The sequence below is a fragment of the Gadus chalcogrammus genome, chromosome 16 (genome assembly GCF_026213295.1).
Source record: "Gadus chalcogrammus isolate NIFS_2021 chromosome 16, NIFS_Gcha_1.0, whole genome shotgun sequence".
NCBI lineage: Eukaryota > Metazoa > Chordata > Actinopteri > Gadiformes > Gadidae > Gadus > Gadus chalcogrammus.
This window is the reverse complement of record NC_079427.1, coordinates 27,258,670-27,278,852: the sequence shown is the minus strand read 5'-3', so window position 1 is coordinate 27,278,852 and position 20,183 is coordinate 27,258,670. Positions and strand designations below refer to the sequence as shown.

Below are 20,183 nucleotides of genomic sequence, written 5' to 3'. Positions count from 1 at the left end.
CTTTTATTAATTAGCCTCTGTTGGTTTCCTCCTAGGGTGGATCCCCTGCTGCTGTTTTGTATGGTTTTAGTTGTTCTGGTTAGCTGTTTTGTTTTGTTTTGGTTCCGTTTGTTATTTTGTTTTGGTTGCTTTGCTTAAGTTTGCTTTTGTGTTATTTTCCCTTTTCTGTTTCATTGTTTGACCTTTGGTTTGCTGGGTTACTTAACCCCTGTTTTGCAGTTTGGTTTGGTTTTGATCCTGTTTTCTTTATTTAGTTATTGTAATAAAAGAAACGGTTAATATAGTTATTGTCTCTGCCTCTTTAGTTCTTGAACCTGTGTCCTTATTATTTCTGTAATATCATAGTTTAACTTTCTTTGTTCTATATTTCCTGGGGTGTAATTCCCCAGGTGGCGTTGTCGGTCCCTCTTTAGTTATTTCCCCCTCCCCTCGTTAATATTGACTGTTGCCACTGAGCCCCGCCACATAGGCGTAGCCGTCTAGGCTTCGCCTTATGGGCTTGTCCCGTGCGCGCGCCTGCGCACGCTGAAAATTCAAACTATGCACCTATCAGCGTGGGCACCGCCCACATTTCCCACGGTATCGTGTCTATATAACGCGGTGTATACCGTCGCTCATCCTCCACGCTTTTCTTTCAGCATTTGGAGGGTACAGCAGGTGGGAAACTAGACGGCTACGCCTACAATCATAGAACTAGAGTTATAATAACATAACTATCGTTCTATTTCATGTAGGCTACGCCGTCTAGGCTTCGCCTTATGGGCTAAGGTGAAGCTGCGAGCGGAGCCCGATCAATGTACTCCTGCTGGACCCCAGTCAAAACGACCTAAGTCACCAGAACACATTAAGACTCAAAAAGCCAAGGAAGTGTAAAACACAACAGCTTTATAAAAACTAATTCCTCCTAGATCAAGCAACGCAATGATCAAGGGAGAAAAAAGTGAGTCTGTAAAGACTCCGGCTCTATTCCGTGCTTCATGGAACCCATGAAAAGGAAAAGAAAACCAGAGCAACACGGTTTCCATTAGGTCCGCTACCACCGGGGGCGGAGCTACGGAATTCGGCTCTCCAATAATGGGACTCTCTCGGCCGTTTCTTATTTGAAGAAAACGGCGGGAGTGCCTCACTGGTAAACAAAACCACCAGACAATTGGCGAGCCAATAGAAAACCCCCTAGCCTGTTTTTCATTTGAAAAAAGGTGGGAGAGTAAGAGACTGGTAATCAAGACCAACTCGCCAGCCGGCGAGAGGAAATCCAACCACGCCGCTTTAAAGAACATGTCTATATTCTTAAGCCGTAAAAGGGGTCCCGGACTCTAGCACAGAGTTGCCGAGTGAGCCCCTGGACATGTCTAACATGTAAAAACGGACAAAGAGGCCGAGGGAAGACCAAGACGCAGCCGCGCAGATGTCTTCCACCGAAACGCCCTTGAGTAGAGCCGTTGAAGCGGCCACGCTCCGTGTGGAGTGAGCTTTAACGCCCAACGGTGGCGCCAAGCCCTGCCGAGAGTAGGCTAGGCAAACACCCTCACATACCCAGCGAGAAAACCGCTGCTTAGAGAGAGCGCGGCCCCTGCTAGCGTCGCTATAACACACAAACAACTGTTGTGTGGAGCGGAACGCTGCCGAGCGATTCACGTACATAGCCAACGCCCGAACCGGGCACAGGAGATGCAACTCCGCCTCCGCCTCACTAGAATGAGGCGGGGGGTGAAAAGCCTTAAGCACAATATCCCTCGACCGAAAAGAACTATTAATGTTCTTCGGGAGGAACGCAGGATTAGGTCTGAGCAACGCGAAGGAGCTGTCCTCGTTTAGCAACAAGCAACTCGGGCTGACAGACAGAGCGGTTAGCTCACCGGCCCGCTTGGCAGAAACCAAGGCCAACAAGAGCGCCGTCTTAAATGACAGGGCATCCAAAGGGGCCTGGGAGAGAGGCTCGAAAGGATCCCTGGACAATCCGCGCAACACGGTGGGGAGATCCCAGCGTGGTGTAAGCACGCGTGAAACAGGCCTAACCCGTCTAGCCCCACGCAAGAATCTCTTGACCAGTGGATGGCTGAAGATCGGTCCACCATCACAGCCTGCATGGCCAGCCGAAACGGCTGCCGCATAGACCTTGATAGTGGAGAAAGCCAAACCTTTTTCCAATAAGTTTTGCAGAAACGAAAGCACGCTTCCCACCTCGCATTGAGATGGGACAGCGTGGTTCGTCTCACACCAATTAGAGAAGGCGCACCACTTCGCCGCATAGAGGGAAGAAGTAGAAGGCGCACGAGCACTCTGAATAGTGTTGATAACCGTCTCAGGCAAACCTTTGCCCTGCAGGATCAACCTCTCAGGAGCCAAACCAACAGCCGTCCCGAGACATCGGGCTGGTGGTGCACCGTCCCGTGGGCCTGTGAAAGCGCATCCGGCCTGAATGGTACTGGCCAAGGCGCCGACCGCGAGAGCGCGGCCAGCTCTGGAAACCACAGAGCTGAACGGTTCTCCGGGGCCACTAATATCAGGGACAGTCTCTCCTGTCTGACCCGTTCCAGAAGAGGAAGGATCAGCTGGAGCGGGGGAAACGCATACAAGAGAGCCCGCGGCCAAGGTGTGTGTGCCAACGCATCTACCCCCAACGGGGGAAGATCCCGAGGGCTGAGGGAGAACCACCACCTGCAGTGCGTGTTCTCCCGGGACGCGAAGAGGTCCACCTGCGCTGTCCCGAACCTCTGCCAGATCAATCTGACAATGTCGGGATGTAACCGCCACTCGTCTCGGCGGGGACCGCCTCGAGACATGAGGTCCGCCCCAAAGTTCTGGGCGCCCGCGATATGCAGGGCTCTCAGACTGCGGAGATACTGATGAGCCCAAAGCCAGAGCTCGACCGCCTTTCGGTGGAGAGCAGGGGAGCGGACTCCCCCCTGTCTGTTGATGTACGCCGCCGCCGACACGCTGTCTGTCCTGATCAGAACGTGGCGGCCGCGCACCAGGTGAAAGAAATGCAACAGCACTTTCCTCACAGCGTCGAGTTCCAACACATTTATGTGTGCTGTAGGGGGCGTGCGCCACTCGTCTCCGACCGAGTGAGAGAGGCACGTTCCTCCCCAACCCGTCAACGAGGCGTCCGTGAAGACCACTACGTAGGACGCCACCCTGCCCAGTGGAACACCCTTGAGAAGGGCGGAGGGTCCTTTCCAATATTCCAGGTCTGGCGACACCGAACGGGGGACGAGGAGCACCCTGAGCTTGTGTCGCCTGGGGTCCAACCGTTGGCGAGCAAACCACCGCTGGAGTCTGCGCATAAAAAGCAGACCCAGGGGGACCACGGGGTGGGCAGCTGCCATCAGCCCCAACAGGCGCATGGTGGACAGTGCGGTCACGTTTCTGCGAACGTGAAAACGGGAGAGCGCCGACAGGATGGCGTCTCGCCGAGGAGGCGAAAGCATCGCAGTCATGGTGGCTGAGTCTAGGCAAAGCCCCAAGTAGACTGTCTGCCGGCTGGGGAGCGGGGAGCTCTTCTCCCAGTTGATGGCAAAACCCAGGAAGGAGAGATGGTTTATCACCAACATGGTGTCCCTTCTCGCGGTCTCTTCTGAGTTGCTCAGAATAAGCAGATCGTCTAGGTAGAAAAGAATCCTCTTTCCCTGACGTCTGAGCGGTTCCAACACCGTCTCCACACACTTCGAGAAGGTGCGCGGAGCCAGGGAATAGCCGAACGGCAGACACTGGTACTCGTACGCCATCCCCATAAAGGCAAAGCGGAGAAACTTCCTGTGCGCCTGCCGAACAGGGACGTGGAAGTAAGCATCCTTGAGATCCAGGGATGTGAACCAATCGTCCTCTCTCACACACCGGAACAATGCTCCGACCGTGAGCATTCTGAACTTCCTCGTGGCAACGAATCTGTTGAACACGCGAAGATCCAGAATAGGTCTAATTTCCCCTGACTTCTTGGAAACCAGGAAGTAGCGGGAATAAAAACCTAGGTGAGACTCGTGGGGGGGAATGACAGTGATGGACCCCTTTACCAAGAGACGTGCCACCTCTGCTGCAAGACCCGTGCTCGCAGCCGGGTCCCGTAGCGTGGTCTCCACCAACCCCATAAAGGGTGGGGGACAACGCTTGAACTGTATGGGATGGCCCCATCTCAACGTGGTGTCCAACCACGATGGCAGAACGCACCGCTCTTGCCAACACGCATAGCGGTTGGAGAGAGGGTGAGCCGACAGCTGAGGAAGACCGTCCAGGAATAACCCGTATTCCTCTGCCCCTACCGCCTTCACACTGCGTGTGAACCATGGGGGGCTCCCCATGAAAGGGAGGAGGCTCAGCGAGCGTAGGAGACGTACCACAACTAGCAGTTGTAAAAACAACGAGCTGTCTAGACGTCGCGCTCGTGCCCGCTGAACAGGGAGCGAGCCGTCCGGCCGCAGCACCTGTCCGCAGGCTGTAGCCACAGCGCGCGGACCCATCTCCTCACCTATAATGTGGGGAACCAGGAGACCGGTACAAGCGGCCGTATCCACGGGCTCGTGCAACGAGTCTCTGATCCGTCCACGAGGCTCCAAGGGACGCCGCTTCTTAGAAGCAGGTGAACCAGAGGCCATGTGAACACGCCGTCCGACCGCCACCCTACAGCCACAGGGCTGAGAGGGGGGAAGAGGCAACATGGAGGAACGCACCACAAGCGTAGGACGCAGGTGGCCTGAGGAATATCGCTCTTTAGGTACCATGTAGCCTACCGCTGTTCGGCCGAACGGTCTTTACTTTTTCTTTTTTTTTTATTTAATAGGGAAAGAAAAAGTAGGAGCAAGCTTCCGGAACTTACCGGTCCGTGGCGCTGCTCTACCCGGCTGCTGCGGCACCGGGGCAGGAATCGGAGGCGGCCCCCTGGAACACTGGGACCGGTCTGGACCCCGCCTCCTCCCAGCCTGCTGGTGGGAGGAGCACGTGAGAATCGCCCCGAACCGGGAACGATTCTCACGGACTGACTGCTGGTGCGCGAGCACCTCGGAGAACCGGGGACCAAATAGGCCATCAGGCGCTAGTGGACCCTGGACGAGGCTGGCCCGCTCTCGTTCCTGCACCGCAGTGTGGGAGAGCCATATGACCCTTTGAATCATGGTAGCCCACGCCATATGCCGGCCGGCCGAAACGGCTATCGGCTGGCATAGCTGGAGGATGGCGCTGGAAAAAGCGGGAAACCGCCAGCCATCTCACGGCTTCCTCCGGGCCGTAGGCCTCCCTGTCAGCAAACAAGGAGACCATGGCAGAGGAGAGCAGGGCGATGTTGTTGACCGCCGTCGCGGATTGTCGGCCTAACGTCCGTTAGGCCGACAATCTGCTTCTGGAGGCGGTCGGGGGGCAGCGGCTTTTCGTTAGGGCGCCATCCGGCGCCCGGACAGAGAAGCGCTGCCAGTGGAGGCTCCAGGCGAGGGATCCCCCTCGCTTACCGGAGCCTTCAGGGTAGAAGGGTCCCCACCTGCAGCAGTAAACAAGTGCTGCACAGGCGGGAACAAGGGGTAACCCGCCGGGAAGCAGATGGGGTGCGAAAGCACTCGCCCTGCATATCGTCAGATACGGGGGCGAGAGGCGGGGCCGGCATGGGAAACCCTTTGATGGCCGCCGCCTCACCCATGATCTCCCCGCGACGGTGGCGGTTGTAACCCGAGAGCGGGAAAAACCGGACGCCGAGTCGCCGTCCATGGAGGCGTCGTCGTCGGCGTCGATGATGCCATCGCGTCAGGTCCACCGCAGGGGAAAAGAAGAGATGCCTGGAGAGGATCCCCTCTTCAGGCAGCTCCCGGCAGGCGACACAGGAGACGGGGGCCGCCATAGCAGCCTCGGCGTGGTCGGTGCCGAGGCACACAGAGCACGCCAAGTGCCCGTCACCCGGTGCCAGGGAGGCGGGACAGGAGGCGCAAAGGAGTCCTGAAAAGGACCTAGCTCCAGGAGCGCTCTCAGGTGGCCCTGAAAGGGGCCGTTTGTCCGCGGCCTCGCCCGAGCCGCTGCCACCGGCTCGGGAGATCCGTGTTTAAGTCTTCATCTTCTTCTTAATAGTAGTTCTCAATTTCTCGCTGATAAGCACAAGTGCTGAAAGAAAAGGGAGGATGAGCGACGGTATACACCGCGTTATATAGACACGATACCGTGGGAAATGTGGGCGGTGCCCACGCTGATAGGTGCATAGTTTGAATTTTCAGCGCGCGCAGGCGCGCGCACGGGACAAGCCCATAAGGCGAAGCCTAGACGGCGTAGCCTACATGAAATAGAACCGGCGTTTTCAGAAATCTCCACTTTGGTTTTTAGAAATGATCGTTTTCTGTGATAAGACAGGGCCTCGGACAGGGGGTGTTGCAGCACCCCCAAAACCCCTACTTCCCGCGGTACTGGGTGCAATTTACAGCTGAATGTAGTGCCATGTTGTTAAACGAAAACCTACGCTAGCCTGGCTCGCTCTCGCGCATCTCTGTTCGCGCTCGTGCATGATTGCGCGTCCAGGTACTTGGAATGGGTGGAGTCAGAGTCAGCGTTGAAGGAGAGGGGGTAGGACCATTTGAGTTGTGTATTTTCAAAATCTGCTGGCGTTTCGCAAATCGCGTACCCAACCTTTAACTTGTTTTGTTGTTAGGATTAAGTGGGGTTAATGGGTTCGGGATGTTATGTGGTTGTGTGTTGTTCTATTAACATTGTTCGTGTGTTCATTATTGTCGACACCGTCACCGAGAGTGACGTGACCATCGTTTCGTGCAGCTGTTCCGTGTTGAAGTCTCGTTCAATAAAAAACAACTCTCGTTGTCGAGCGTGCCCCCCCCCCCTACAAACGTGTCTTCCCCCCCCTCAACAAACGTGTCCTCCCCCCCCCCCCCTTCAACTAACGTGTCCCCCCCCCCCCCCCTTCATGGGTCTGATTCGCCGATTTCCCATGCTGATATCCCCGAAGATTCTCGGGCATCTTCGACAATTTGGCTATAGATTGTCTCATTACACGCTAAATAATATAATTATAGCCTTGTAGTGACCGTAACATAATCACCTACAGTATTTCGTTATGTGTTGTTCTTTCAATTGTGTTGTTGTTTACTGCATGTCATTTACGTTCTTGGTGGTTCAGGGATCGCGGATTACGTGCGTCTCATGACGTCACAGACCATGGTGGATTTGTTTACCTTCAGCACGCTTTGTTTTCCGGTTTTCTTTTTTACAAAATAAACGAGTCACACGGCTGTGTGCTCAACGTGCGAAGTTGTGTTCTTAACTTATTGCAATTTCCACAGCCTAATTATATATATAGGTTTTGGCATAAACATAACTAGGGTGCACTGTACTATCTGCGCACACCCTTTCTGAAGCCTCTCTCTCGCTCTCTCTCTCTCTCTGTCCCTTCCGCTCTCTCTTTCTCTCTCTCTCGTACCGTTTTGTGTAGCACGTTAATTGTCTTAGAACACTCCCATTCAGAATGCATTGGTTTACATTTCGTTTTGTGTAACACGCAAAAAGTCGGACTATCGTGCTCGGGAACACGCTTCAATAGATTAACGTTCGTGCGCAGGAGCACGCAATTGCGTGATACCGGGTTGTGCTATTTGAAACATCTGATTTTCGATCATCACAAGCTTTTTAAATCTGTCTTTCCAGAGCTAAATCTGCTTCCAAAGCACCACCACATGATACATTACCCAAGGTGTATTAGAAAGATTGGGCCACTATTACACATGTGGTGCATGAGGTTCGAAGGCAAGCACAATTTTTCAAAAGGTCTGTGAAGAACTTTAAAAACATCACAAAAACACTGGCAAAGAGACATCAGAATCAGTTGGCTTTTCATTTTGAAGGTTTTTATTTTAAAAGATTCCAATTTGGCCCCATTACAGAAGTCTTGGTCAGTAGTTTGGAGGGCAGTGAGGCGCTGAATGAAACTTTCAATTTGTCTTGCGTTTCCACAACTACCTGGGTCAAAAGCTATAGCACAGAGTATCAGCCTGGGATGTATGTATGTATGTTCTGGTGTTGAAAATGAGATGCCGTTGTTCAACAGGATTGTCAGTGTTATTGTAAGAGATGACAGCGCTTATCTTCTAACTTGTACTGTAAAATGAGCACTAGCTGTTCTGCTCGCCTTTGAAAAAACGGAGGCTCAAGCGCGCTGATTTGGAATGTCTTTATTTATGTCGTCATAAAGCATCTAAGCTCCTCCCCTTACTCTGCCTGGCCCGCCCAGAGACGTTGGCCCGCCAATGAGACACGACCGTGCGAGCGCCACATGTGTGTGTGTGAATACACACACTGTAACGCAATTGTTTCTTGTCGGTTCTTTGACGTCTCTTGTATTTCCACAACGAGACAGAGGGGGTTATCTGAGCCATGGTTGAGAAGGAATTGGGGGAAAGGAACTTTGGCTTTGACTCGCTGAAGTACATGAACTGCGACATGCCGCCGGTTGCCGCGAGGCACCATCGCCCGGCAGCGGGCAGCCGGCAGCAGGCAGCGCGCGGTTCAGTCGACTTCAGGTTGATGTGAAAGTGGAAGAACCAGAGACGTCGCAGAACCCGACAAAGTCGTTTGTGATTCATAATATCGTCTGGAGGCGCACACAGCTTTTGGCCGTGATAATATGTATTATATGATATAGATATCTATGTATTATATGATATTATTTAGATATAGAGCTCCAGGACTGTAACGCAAGTGTTGTACACTTGGCGCATAACACGTCGGACTCTCGTCTCTGGTATTTCTACAACGAGACTCGTAGTGGGGGTCATCTCAGCCAAGGTTGGGAATGAATTGGGGGGAAGGAACTTTGGCTTTGACTCCCTCAAGAACATGAACCACGACATGGAGGAGAAAGGGATTGTTGGCGGCGAATGTCTCCAGCTTGAGCCCCGCTGAGGGACCACCGCCGGAGGCGGAGGTGCCTAAGCGCTGCCCGGCAACAATCCCTTTCTTCTCCTTGTCGCGGTTCAGTCTACTTCACATTGATGTGGACGTGGAAGAACCAGGAACGTCGGAGAACCCAACGTGGTCGTTTGAGATTCATAATATCGGCTCACACAGCTTTTGGCCGTGATAATGTATATTATATGATATAGATACCCTGGTAAAAAAGTAGTATACTTTAGTGTATTAGTAATATAATTAAAGTACATGAAGTCTAAAATAAGTATGCTTCTCTGTTTTTGTGCTTTATTTGAAGTGTATTTAATATGTACTTTAAAAAGTATACTTCAAAATAGATGTAATTAAGTTCAACTTCAGAGTCCAAAAAGTAAGTATACTACTTTTGTAATAATCAAAGTGTTTTTTAATTGTACTTCTTGAAAGTGTACTTTGTTGTTAGTGTATTTTAAATGTTATAGAAGTTTATTTTTTTTAAGTGTATTAAATTCAACATACTTAGAGTAGTAATTCAGTGTACTTATGGGTTGTATCATTTTTGGAAGTCAATTGTTAGTATACTTTTTGAAAGTGTACTATGATCTCACTTTATTAGAAGTGTTACTTCTGTACACTTTATACAGTACACTCTAAAATAAGTGTATTTTGAGTGGCATATCAGAGTACTTTCATAAAATATGTTAAAATAGAAAAGTTTATAGTGGTAATTTAGTGTACTTTTAGGAAGTACACTTATTTGTAATACAGAGTTAGTATAATTTTTGAAAGTGTACACTGATTTCACTTGATCAATAGTGTGATTTTAGTACACTGTAAACAAAGTGCACTAAAATATAAGTGTATTTTTGTACTTTTATTAGCATTTCAAAGTACTTTCAGAAAATATGCTGAAATGCAAATGCTCTTGGTGGAAATGTATTAATTTACTGTAGCCTACTAATGGAACGTGTATTTACATTGTTAGGCTGATTTCTGAAAGGGTAATATGATAAAATGCTGCAGTGTGGACTAAGTAAGTATATTTTATTCAAATAATATTTTTTCATTAGGCTCCACGTCTTGTTGAGGTAGTACATACAAGTCTACATTGTTACCATCATGTATTAATGCACAAACACTTGATTGACAGAAGGGTCACTTTATGTAACAGGTAAAGAACAGTAATTATTTGTACAGACATTGTATTTACATGTCAATTAAATAGGTATCAGAATTTCAGGACTTATTGGCAGTACTCAGCTTACAGCAATTTCCTTGATGCCCAGCCACATTAGTCTCGTTCAATGTTGTTTGGTAGAGGAATAACATATACCTTCTCCCTGGATTCAACCATGACACATTTGCGTGCCAATGACTCTGGATGGATGGCATACACTATATTGCACTCAGACACTTCATACACAAAGCTTGATGCAATATTAAGTGTTGTGTCTCTGCACAGCTTCCTTCCAGACTTAACAAGCTCCTTGACCAAAACACAGTGTGTTGCACCAGAAACGACCAAACTCACAATTGTGACTAATGTCCCATTCTGCAACTCTACAACAGAGTTGATTCTTTTCTGAAGGCGGCTGTTTGTGTCAGAGTGATACAGTATTCCATTCACAATGAAACGGTTGTAGTAGGAGGCTTGTTTCACTCTAACACCTAGTAGGTCATCTATTGCAAGCATGTGTAAAACCGAAACATCTGTCTGTACTGATTTTCCGAAAACTCTTACATGGGCACTGATTTGAACTGATTTGTCAGTAGAACACTTTCTGCCCTGTAGTTCAGAGAAAAGATCTTTGACATCCTCATTCGCATTTTGCATCACTGTTGCACCTTTCTTTGTGAGACTCTTCTCCCTAAGGTACCTTTTCATTATTTGGACAGGGACATGAGTTGTGCCATTGAAATATGTCAACAGGGTGCCGTTAAAAGATTCAAAGGAAAATGTGGATGTGGCCCACAGTGGTCCCCAGTTCCTCACACTCGCAGCCAAGTGTGTCATAAGGTGCACATTAAATGACACATTAGCTGTGCCATATAACCCCTGAAACTCCCTGACAATTTTTTTCAATGCCTGCTCGGCTATCACCACCTCGGCGTCTCTGATCCTTTCTTGCAGGAGATGATAGACTGCAAAAACCAAAAGGAAAAGATGATTCCAGTATTTTCTGGGGAGGATGCCATTTAAAACGGGCAAAGCATAAAACAAAAGAAACAACCTCCACTCAGACGCCTTCCAGAACTTTCTCTCTCGCATAGATCGTGGTACTCTTGTGATCTCGGTTGGTGGTGAAATTTTTTAAGCACTTTGTCGATCTGCTCAGTTTTGGTGCCAACCATGCTGATGGTTTGTGGAATCTAACCACAGAGAAGTCAGCTGTCTTGTAACTCCAAGGCATACACTATGCTGATATTCTGGAACAAAGCCTCGCACCATTTGAAATTTGTCTAATTTCATTAGTTGACTTGGGCCTTTCACTCCCATGATAGGCTGCTGTGGTGTTGCATTCATAGCATTGTCAAAATGCTCAACTTCTGTACGCAGATGGGGTTCAGAACTTACATACGGATATGAGCCTCCACCTCTATGGTAACAGAAGTCACATCCATAAATACCATTGAACTGCTTTTTATTTTGCAGAAGTGGCCTTGCAACTGAATCTGCACTACAAACAAGTGCATGCACCTTTGAAGTGCAACCATCTCCCCAGGTGATCCCATGACTTTCAAGTTCCTGCAGCTGTTTTACAAATGGAACTAAGAGAGTCTGAATATTAGGCTTGCTCTCTCCAAACCAAAGACAAGGAACACATATGTTGTTCTTCCTGTCTGTAGGGTGTAGTTCTATGATTTGGCACTGAATAGGCCATATTTGGCATCTAGAGCTTCCAGATCAGACTGATATCATCATCACCTATTTCTCCATTATCTTTTAGCCTCCTATACTCCCCTCCACATTGCACATCACAAATTAAACCTGGAGTTGATGTATGTGTTTGAATTTTGATGTTGGGATTTTCCAGAATCTCTTTAATTTGCAAAGATAAACTGATCACCAAAAAATATGAACCCTTTTCTAGACTAGCATCCACATCAAATTTTGCCTCAATCACGACCGTTTTAAGGTGGACCAGCAATTGCCGAATCGGATGCTGCGTATCGGATGCCAACTTCAGCGTCGTGCCCGTCTGCACAACGTCTGCAGCAGCAGCAGCTGACAGAGTTTTCGGTTTGGACTAGACGGATACTGAGTTGAAGGAGTTTTTTTAACCCAAAGACAGTGAAGGTACAACACTTTTATGTAGGCCTACAAAGATATGACCAACATACAAGCTGTGGTCGCTCACACTAAAGCTCGCTGTGGGCGTGCATGAACCATGAACCAACCTGTCGGCGGCTGGCTGTAAACAGTGCTGCGCCTACGAGTAACTTATTAATCGCACGACACAACAAATCGACGACCTAATTCGTTGCCAACGCATTTAGTAATCGATTTTTATCGATTTTATCGATTCGTTGTTGCAGCCCTAACGCTAGCCTGGCTCGCTCTCGCGCATCTGTGTTCGCGCTCGTGCATGATTGCGCGTCCAGTTACTTGGAATGGAATGGGAGTCAGAGTCAGCGTTGAAGGAGAGGGGGTAGGACCATTTGAGTCGTGTGTTTTCAAAATCTGCTGGCGTTTCGCAAATCCCATACCGAACCTTTAACAAAACGATTCATTTATATGCTAATTAATTTCCCTTGTATTTCTAAATACATTTAGGGTCAATTCTCAAATATGTGCATCTCGGAGGAAGTCAGGACCAAGAAGATGCTGAACCAGTCAACATACAAGATTACCACAAAGTAATTATGCCTCGGGCACCCAAATGGCTAGCAGCCCTGCTTGAATAAGGACCCTAGGTAATGTTTTACTTAACTGAGACAATAGGGGGCCTCGTTGCTTTTTGATGCAAAAGCTGAGGCGATTAAGCTTTTCTCCAAGAACCCATATGGAGCGTTGAGTGACAGCACTCAGGCCTGTTTCTTATTGGAGGGTGTTTCCTATAACAAGGTAATCCCTAGATCCATCTCTAAAGAGGTCTCTACAGGTGCCAAGCAGGATTCAGCCTCTGAGGGCTGAATGCTTATTAATGCTTATTACTGCATTCACTTAAGATGATTAAAGATTATTAATGTAGCCTATTTTAAAGTGCTACCTGTTATTCTAACACAACAAATACAAAGGTAGGCCTAATTCAAGACTAAAAGTTATTTACATTTTATTGTAGTACATTTTCTTATTCATGAGAGCTAAAGATCTGTTGACAAAACTAGCAGGCTACAGTTGCCTCTTCCAGTGTTAACTATGCCGCATGGAATTCATTTTCTGTCCCTTCGCTCAACTTCCTTGAAGAAACCCCTGAGAATAAAACTGACTGGGATGAGTCATGAGGTATGAATAATGTTGAAATTTTGGGGGAAATTAAGTAAATGAATACAAACAGTGAGACAGACACATATATAGTGCTGATAATCATGCTTTATTAAATCAATAATGAATATCACTCAAGGAGGTCACAAACATAGTTAACGCTACAATTCTAATTTAAGGGTGATCCCTTCCCCCTTTCTCCTTGTAGGGAGGTATAGCCAGTGAATAGGCTGTGGGGGTCCGTGGACCCTGTTTACTGGGAAGTTTCTAAAGCTAACACACAAACACACTGTTGACCTCCAAGAGCCAGCTCTGACTCTGCAAACAAGCTCCAGCATGGAGCCTCTGTTAAGCCAGATTATGGTATTTCCGAGGTCTCGCTGGAGGTTGTTTGCCAGAGACAGAGCACACAATAAAACTATGCCCAGAAAGTGCAGGCCGCTCGCACTCTGGGCATGTCATTCAAATGGTGGTATGACACGGTCAGTCTGAGCACAAGACCAGTTCATGCTGCTTGCATGAGGGTAATATGCAAACAGCACTCAGGGCCTTATGCTCATGTTACAGTTCATAGATACTGCAATATCACACGCAGAGGCGTGTGCATATTTATAGTTTTGTCTCTGAATCTGGTTCATAACGTCAACAGGGAGCCTCTCTACCTGTTGAGGCAATCTTAAGACTTCAACTTATTGTTGAGGCACAGTGTTTTAATTTCTTTGTTTCCATGGGTATTCGTTTCATTCAAAACTTTCTCCTTTGAAAACATTTTGTTGCTTTTGTTTCAGTTAATATTGTCATAAATAACAATTCATACATCTTTCATAACCGTTAAATTCGGCTATATACATTATGTACACGTCACAGAAAAGTTGTTCAAAAATCATAAGTTATAATTATCCAGTATGGCACAGTTTATAACAACTTGAGACTTTAGTCTAGTTTGGCATAAATTAATGTCAAGTTTGGTATAAAAATAGTTCATATTTACAATAGAAATACCGGTCTTTATCAAGTAAGAATATATTTTTTTCCTCAATTAATAACTTTATAGTGTGAAAGAAGGGAGATGGGGAGGGTGAAGGACGTAAGTCGGTTCTCCTTTACATTGAACGAATGCTAATGTGGACGGTGGCTGAGTCGGATCCCAGCTCGTTGGAGAGGTGGAGGGTGTATGTACCGGCGTCCTCCTCCTTCACTCCAGTGATGATAAGGGTGGTCAGGTCCTCAGTGGTATCGATGTGAAAGCGACCACCAGCCGTCACCTCAATGTTTTTTCCGCCACGGGACCACTCTATATTTTTAGCGTCGCCAGAGAAGGCGCAGGCCACGGTCAGGACCTTGCCTGGCTGGATGCTGATGTCCTCAGGCAGGGCCTCGATCCTCGGAGCACAACCTGGTGGACAAGCCGGAGGAAAGAGACCTTAGAAGATGATAGGATTAAAAGGAGTCCTAATAATACAGATCATCTCCATATCCTTCAGCTGTACTTTGTGTGACCTGTGAGTCTGCGCAGATAAATGTAGCTGCACTTAAATCTCTGCATGTTTCTGATAGTTATTTAAATAACTCCTGTCGGACTTGTCAGTATTGTGAAGGTGTTAGTTGAACAGTGGGTTTCTACTGAATAGTGATGTACCAGTAGTGGTATCTAAGAAGGTTTACCATTGGGTGTCTACTAAATAGTGGTGTACCAGTTGTAGTGTTGTAGAAAGTTGTGTACTGGTGGTTTACCAGTAGATCGTTTTGTACCAGTAGACGTGTACTAGATAGTGGAGGTGGTTACTATTGGTTGTCATGCAGTGTTTCTTAAATTGGGTGCCGTGACAAAAGCCGAGAACTGCCTTGAAAAACCTCTGACAGAATTAGCTTTCTACCGCACACAAACATTTTAGATTGAAACATATAACACAGATTACAGTTTTCAATCTAATAGAGATAAAATTAATATTCATGGCTTTCAAATGCCGGCAGTCAGTGTCGTACCAAAAACAATTCAGATAATTATCTACTATTCTTTCCATAAAGTATTTCAGAAATCATGTAACGCAAACATCCAAGGGAAAGTTCTATAGTATCAATACAATAAGAATCAATAAGCTGACTCCTGAATAACATGTTTGAATGTTAAACATGTTCATTGTTGACCATTTACATATATTATCTTCATACAAAGTATTGCATGTGTATTTCGGCTATCTTTTGCCATAATGTATCTTGAGGTGTCCTGTCCTGTAAAATGTAATGCCACAAATGCAGCTATTTGCTGCATTACAGTTTATTTTGCATTACAGTTTCTTTCCGAGTAATAGGCTGTTCTGTTAATTTCCGAACTAACGTTTTTTGTGGGTAGGGGTGCCTAGTGGGAAAACAACAGTGTAGAGGGGTGCAATGGTTTACAAAAGTTTGGGAACCACTGGTCTACTACAGTGGAGGTTTACCAGTGACTGACCACAGTGGTAGTGTACTAGATGGTTGTGTACCAACGGTGGTGTACCAGAGAGTGGTGTACCAGTGGTGGTGTCCTAGATAGTGGTGTGCCAATGGTGGTGTACCAGAGAGTGATGTACCAGTGGTGCTGTACTAGACAGTGGAGGTGTACCAGTGTTTATCTCCTAGATAGTGGTGTACTAGTGGTTGACTGCTAGATAGTGGTGTACAAATGGTGGTGTATTAGTGTCGTGGAAATATAAAATACGACTTTCAATAAGGGTAATTTTCCCTCCGGAAGACTGCGTAGATTAAAATGACGGGGGTTGGACGACTGGCTCTCAAATAAATTCCATTCACCTATTAGTAATAAACCAGTTTGGGACCCAACATAAGGGCAAACTGTTTTTGACCCCACACACAGGTAGTGTATGTCCCGCGGAAGATAAGCAATTCTGACCCGCACCTTTGACTGCCATTTTTGGTTTTTATTTAAACTTTTATTTTTAATTCATATTCGTGGCCCTTCCACTGGTGTGATGAATGTAGACAAGAGGTGATGATTGCGCCCATGGGAAGACCAAGTAGGATGACTTGAGCGTCCTCATGTTGTTTTGAGCCTGAATGAATGTACACAATAGAGGAGCCTCCCAACCTTAAAACACATACGATGGTGGGAATTTTGATTTAACCACTGTTCAACTTTTCTTGTCATGTTACTAAACTTATCTTGTTTCAGAAAAGTAGAAGAGTGGTACAACTAAATATAATAGAGAAATAACATCTGGCCTTTACGGACGCAAACAGTGCCAGTAAGTAAGTATGGCACTGAAACATCTGAGGAAATAGGCCCCCCTCAAGGGGGATGAACTAATAACTAAAACCAAGGACTTCAAACATTTTGAAGTATTTGGTTTTCGTTACACGACTAACTTCCTAACATTGTTGTGTCTCATCCTAGTTGTTGTTGTGTTGTATCACGCCGCGCTTCTATCTTTCTTTCCATGCATTACTTTCATTTTGGTCTACAACCTTTTGTAGACCCTTCTCTCTACAGTGCTGGGGAAGCAGTTTACTTTGTCCCGAAATTCACAATGTATTTGGATGCAATGATTGTTATAGTTTTACTTCTGGATTGTATTCATATGGTTTGAGAGATCGTATAACGTTTTCATTCAGATAATAACAATGTCCAAAGAACGCAGCAGTTCAAGACAATGATCCAGAGCCAGAGGAAAACTCCACTCTTCAGAAGTTTTTCTTCAGACAAGTTTGATGGACAAATCACGAGTGAGTACCCTGAAACTAACATAACAGAGGCTAAAGGATAAATAATTCAGGCTCCCTTGAGGCATTGATATTACTATCTGATTGACTGATTTTGTACAAAATATATCAATATGGTTCAGTTAGGTAACATTTCTTTGTATCTTTATTAAACAGCCCCGTGGTCTCCATTTACGTTGAGTTCCACATGTCTTAAAATTATTAAATTACATTGACATACTTTTAGTAAGACTATAACCCAAATGGTTGTGCTCTGTTTCATGTATCCCTATTTTGTATCAAATACACACACACACAGCTGTGTGTGTATTCCTTTGTTTGTATTAATATGTTTGTTTCTTTTTGTTTTCTTTCCGAGAAAATGTCAGACTCCCACGGTCATAAGGAGAAGGACAGTCTTCTGTGGCATAAGCATGATACAGTAAACCCTTGTACTCCGGCTGGTCCGAGTTTAAATGTTCTTGGTTCAAGCTTCTTACATGAGTCAGAATAACAGAGTAACTAGAAAAGCTGTACGAATACTATCGTTATAACTAGAATATTCAGAGTTTACCATTGTCCTCAGTACTCATTGCTAGTTAATCTCAGAGGATTCCTCAAATATTGTTTTTTTGTTTTATTTCAAGATTAATTGTTGAACAGTTCTGTAACTATAATGCATCAAGAGAAGGTATCTAAATCACAATGACACATCAAGCCCCCAACACAGATATAGTTCATCTTGCTGAATGTGCAGCTGTTGTATCTCTCACTAAAAACCATCAATCTCCTTTTCACACCAATAAAGCAGAACAACACATCACACTTGTGTATCAAATACCTATGCATATGGTATAGCTCTTAAGCTTTGAGCATCAAGCTATTCTAGAATGTTATAATATTCTAGTCTTTTGTCTTAAATGAAAGTCATACTAATGACCGTCTCAGCAGCATCTCAAAGTTGTCTCCAAGCTGAGGCTGCCACTGCATCTCTGATTTAAAAATCATGTACAATAATTAACTATGAACTCACAGTAATGAGCAAATTTAAATTAGCATTTGTCATGCGCACTACCTGTAAACTGTGCAACAATTAGGTTGAACTCTTTTTGAATGATGAATATCAAAAGTGTCAAAAGTCCACAGAATTGAAACACACCACAAGGTGATGGTGACTTGGTTTGATACAAGAGAGGACTCCTCCAGACTGACGCGGATTGTAGGGATGCAGAGATGCAGTTCTTACAGACATTGTTGTAACTACATCTACCACTAGCTGCACATACATAGTTTAAGTTTATGTAATTGGGCATAGACTTCATTACAACCTCTAGCACCACCATGCTAGAAATGCTATAATTATTAATTAATAATTTGTCTTTAGCTTAGCTTGCTAGTTAAAACTAGCTTCTACGTTTCTGTCTTGGCTATAGTCAAATGTTTAGAACACAGAGATGCCTTAAGTTTCCCGGGTTAATGTATAAGCAGATTCTGCTGCAAAACAAGCTGCATTTAAACCTTCCCTGATGGCCTAAAACCAGTGCGATCTGACCTAATACCAGTCCTCTCATTTGGTGAACACTTAGAAGACAGTTAGTCTAAGGTCAGCTCTGCACCTCTGGAGCCTAGCTTGTGGTTCCGCCCTGATGGTAAGTTAGTAGCCCCTCGTTCTTTCCTTCATGCTCTGTGCAAGCTGGCACACAATTCTTCACTTGGAGGAAAAGGGAGGATGAACCATGCTGTTCAGTTACACAATATGCCTTATCAATTGCAACTCTGCTACACTTTATGTCTACATAACTATCACAGTCTCTTCCCCCATTATTTTTTCCTATAGCCAATAGTTTTTTAGAACGCGTTCAGGCAGTTTTACTCCTGCCTCTAAATCAGACAACATGATTAGAACCACTAGAATACTACGCCATTACTGTTCATATACTGTTAATTTGTATTCCAATAATTATCACTTTGGCCTGTAATAAGTGTTGATCTTATGATGAAAAAGGGAGGAACTGTCGTGGAAATAGCAATCATAACTATAATATACAATTATATACACATTTTATAAACCTTGTTTATATCATTAATATTCACATTAAAATGAATTGTATACATTCTCCCTGCACCTAGAGATACTTCCCTTCCTCTCTCTGACTGAGAGCTCTTCATTGTCATTTGCATTGTAGCCACGAAATCTGATACTCAGGCCAAGCCAATTGACTTATTTGTTGTGCAGATTCCTTTAACCAGTGGTGGGCTGTCAGGGCCAGCAAGGCCTTCTCTGCTGGCCTAAACACTATCAGAATCACTGACTTATGTTTTAATATATTTTTTTCCAATAGTCTATTCTCTTCATTTCATAGCTTTTCTCTTGGTTGCGCTGCTTCCACTAGTGTATGTTTGTCTTAGAGCTTTTATCCAATCATATTTCAGCCATCATGTGTTGCCAGGGTCAAAGAAATCTGCCTTGACGCCTTCAGAATCGATAGTACTGGCGTTGTCACACTAAATTTGTACCGGGTGCCAAATTTGTACCGGTTACGTAATCAGTTGTCCGTTGCCAGGCAACGGACAACAGATTACGTAAGGGGTTGTCCGCAATGGACAACCCCTTACGCCTCGTGCCCACTACCTCCGTCCGTTGACTGATCCCCATTGACTTTGAATGGGGACGGACGCGCAATGCATTGTGGATCTGTCCGTTCCGTTGGAGCCTTCGGCTCCGTCAAAAAGTTGAAAAATGTTCAACTTTTTCGGCTGCGACGGATCCGTCATCCAATCAGATCGCGTATGCAAATTTAAGCACTGTGACGCGACTCAGGCTCTGACGATACTGGAAAGCGGGAAAGCGGGTCATCTTGCCTCGCAACAAGCAGGAAGAAGCGGGAAGAACCCGGCGAAGCGATTTGATTGGCTGACGGATGCCTCTGCAAAGACTACTCCCCCATCCGTCAGCCACGCCTTCCCACGTCCGTTGACTGACGGTGCAGTGGGCATGTAGGGTTACAGGGAACCAGGTAGGTTTCAATCGCGCTCATCTTGCCAAAGACGAAATAATATAATACAGATAACGGATCGCTAGATAACACTTGTTTTTACTTTATATTTGTATTACATTTAATTGTTTAATCGAATTTAGCTAGTAAACTGAGTGTTTAAAGTGTAACATAGTCTAGCTAGCTTGTGTTAATTTCCT

The 20,183-nt window shown here is 45.9% G+C and overlaps 2 protein-coding genes across 2 annotated transcripts in view; both read right to left on the bottom strand.

Moving 5' to 3' along the window:
• Positions 1-530: 530 nt before the first annotated feature.
• On the bottom strand, positions 531-3,903 carry LOC130406581 (uncharacterized; the record flags this gene model as incomplete). Its single annotated transcript, XM_056612250.1, has 1 exon — positions 531-3,903. A coding segment is annotated over one exon (2,613 nt), but the record flags the coding sequence as incomplete, so codon positions are not given.
• Positions 3,904-17,759: 13,856 nt separating this feature from the next.
• Positions 17,760-20,183, bottom strand: part of LOC130405687 (titin-like) — a 172,367-nt gene continuing 169,943 nt past the window's right edge. The window contains exon 215 of the mRNA XM_056610858.1: positions 17,760-17,777. Within this exon, the coding sequence (XP_056466833.1) occupies positions 17,760-17,777 (18 nt within the window). The remainder of the gene's footprint in view (positions 17,778-20,183) is intronic.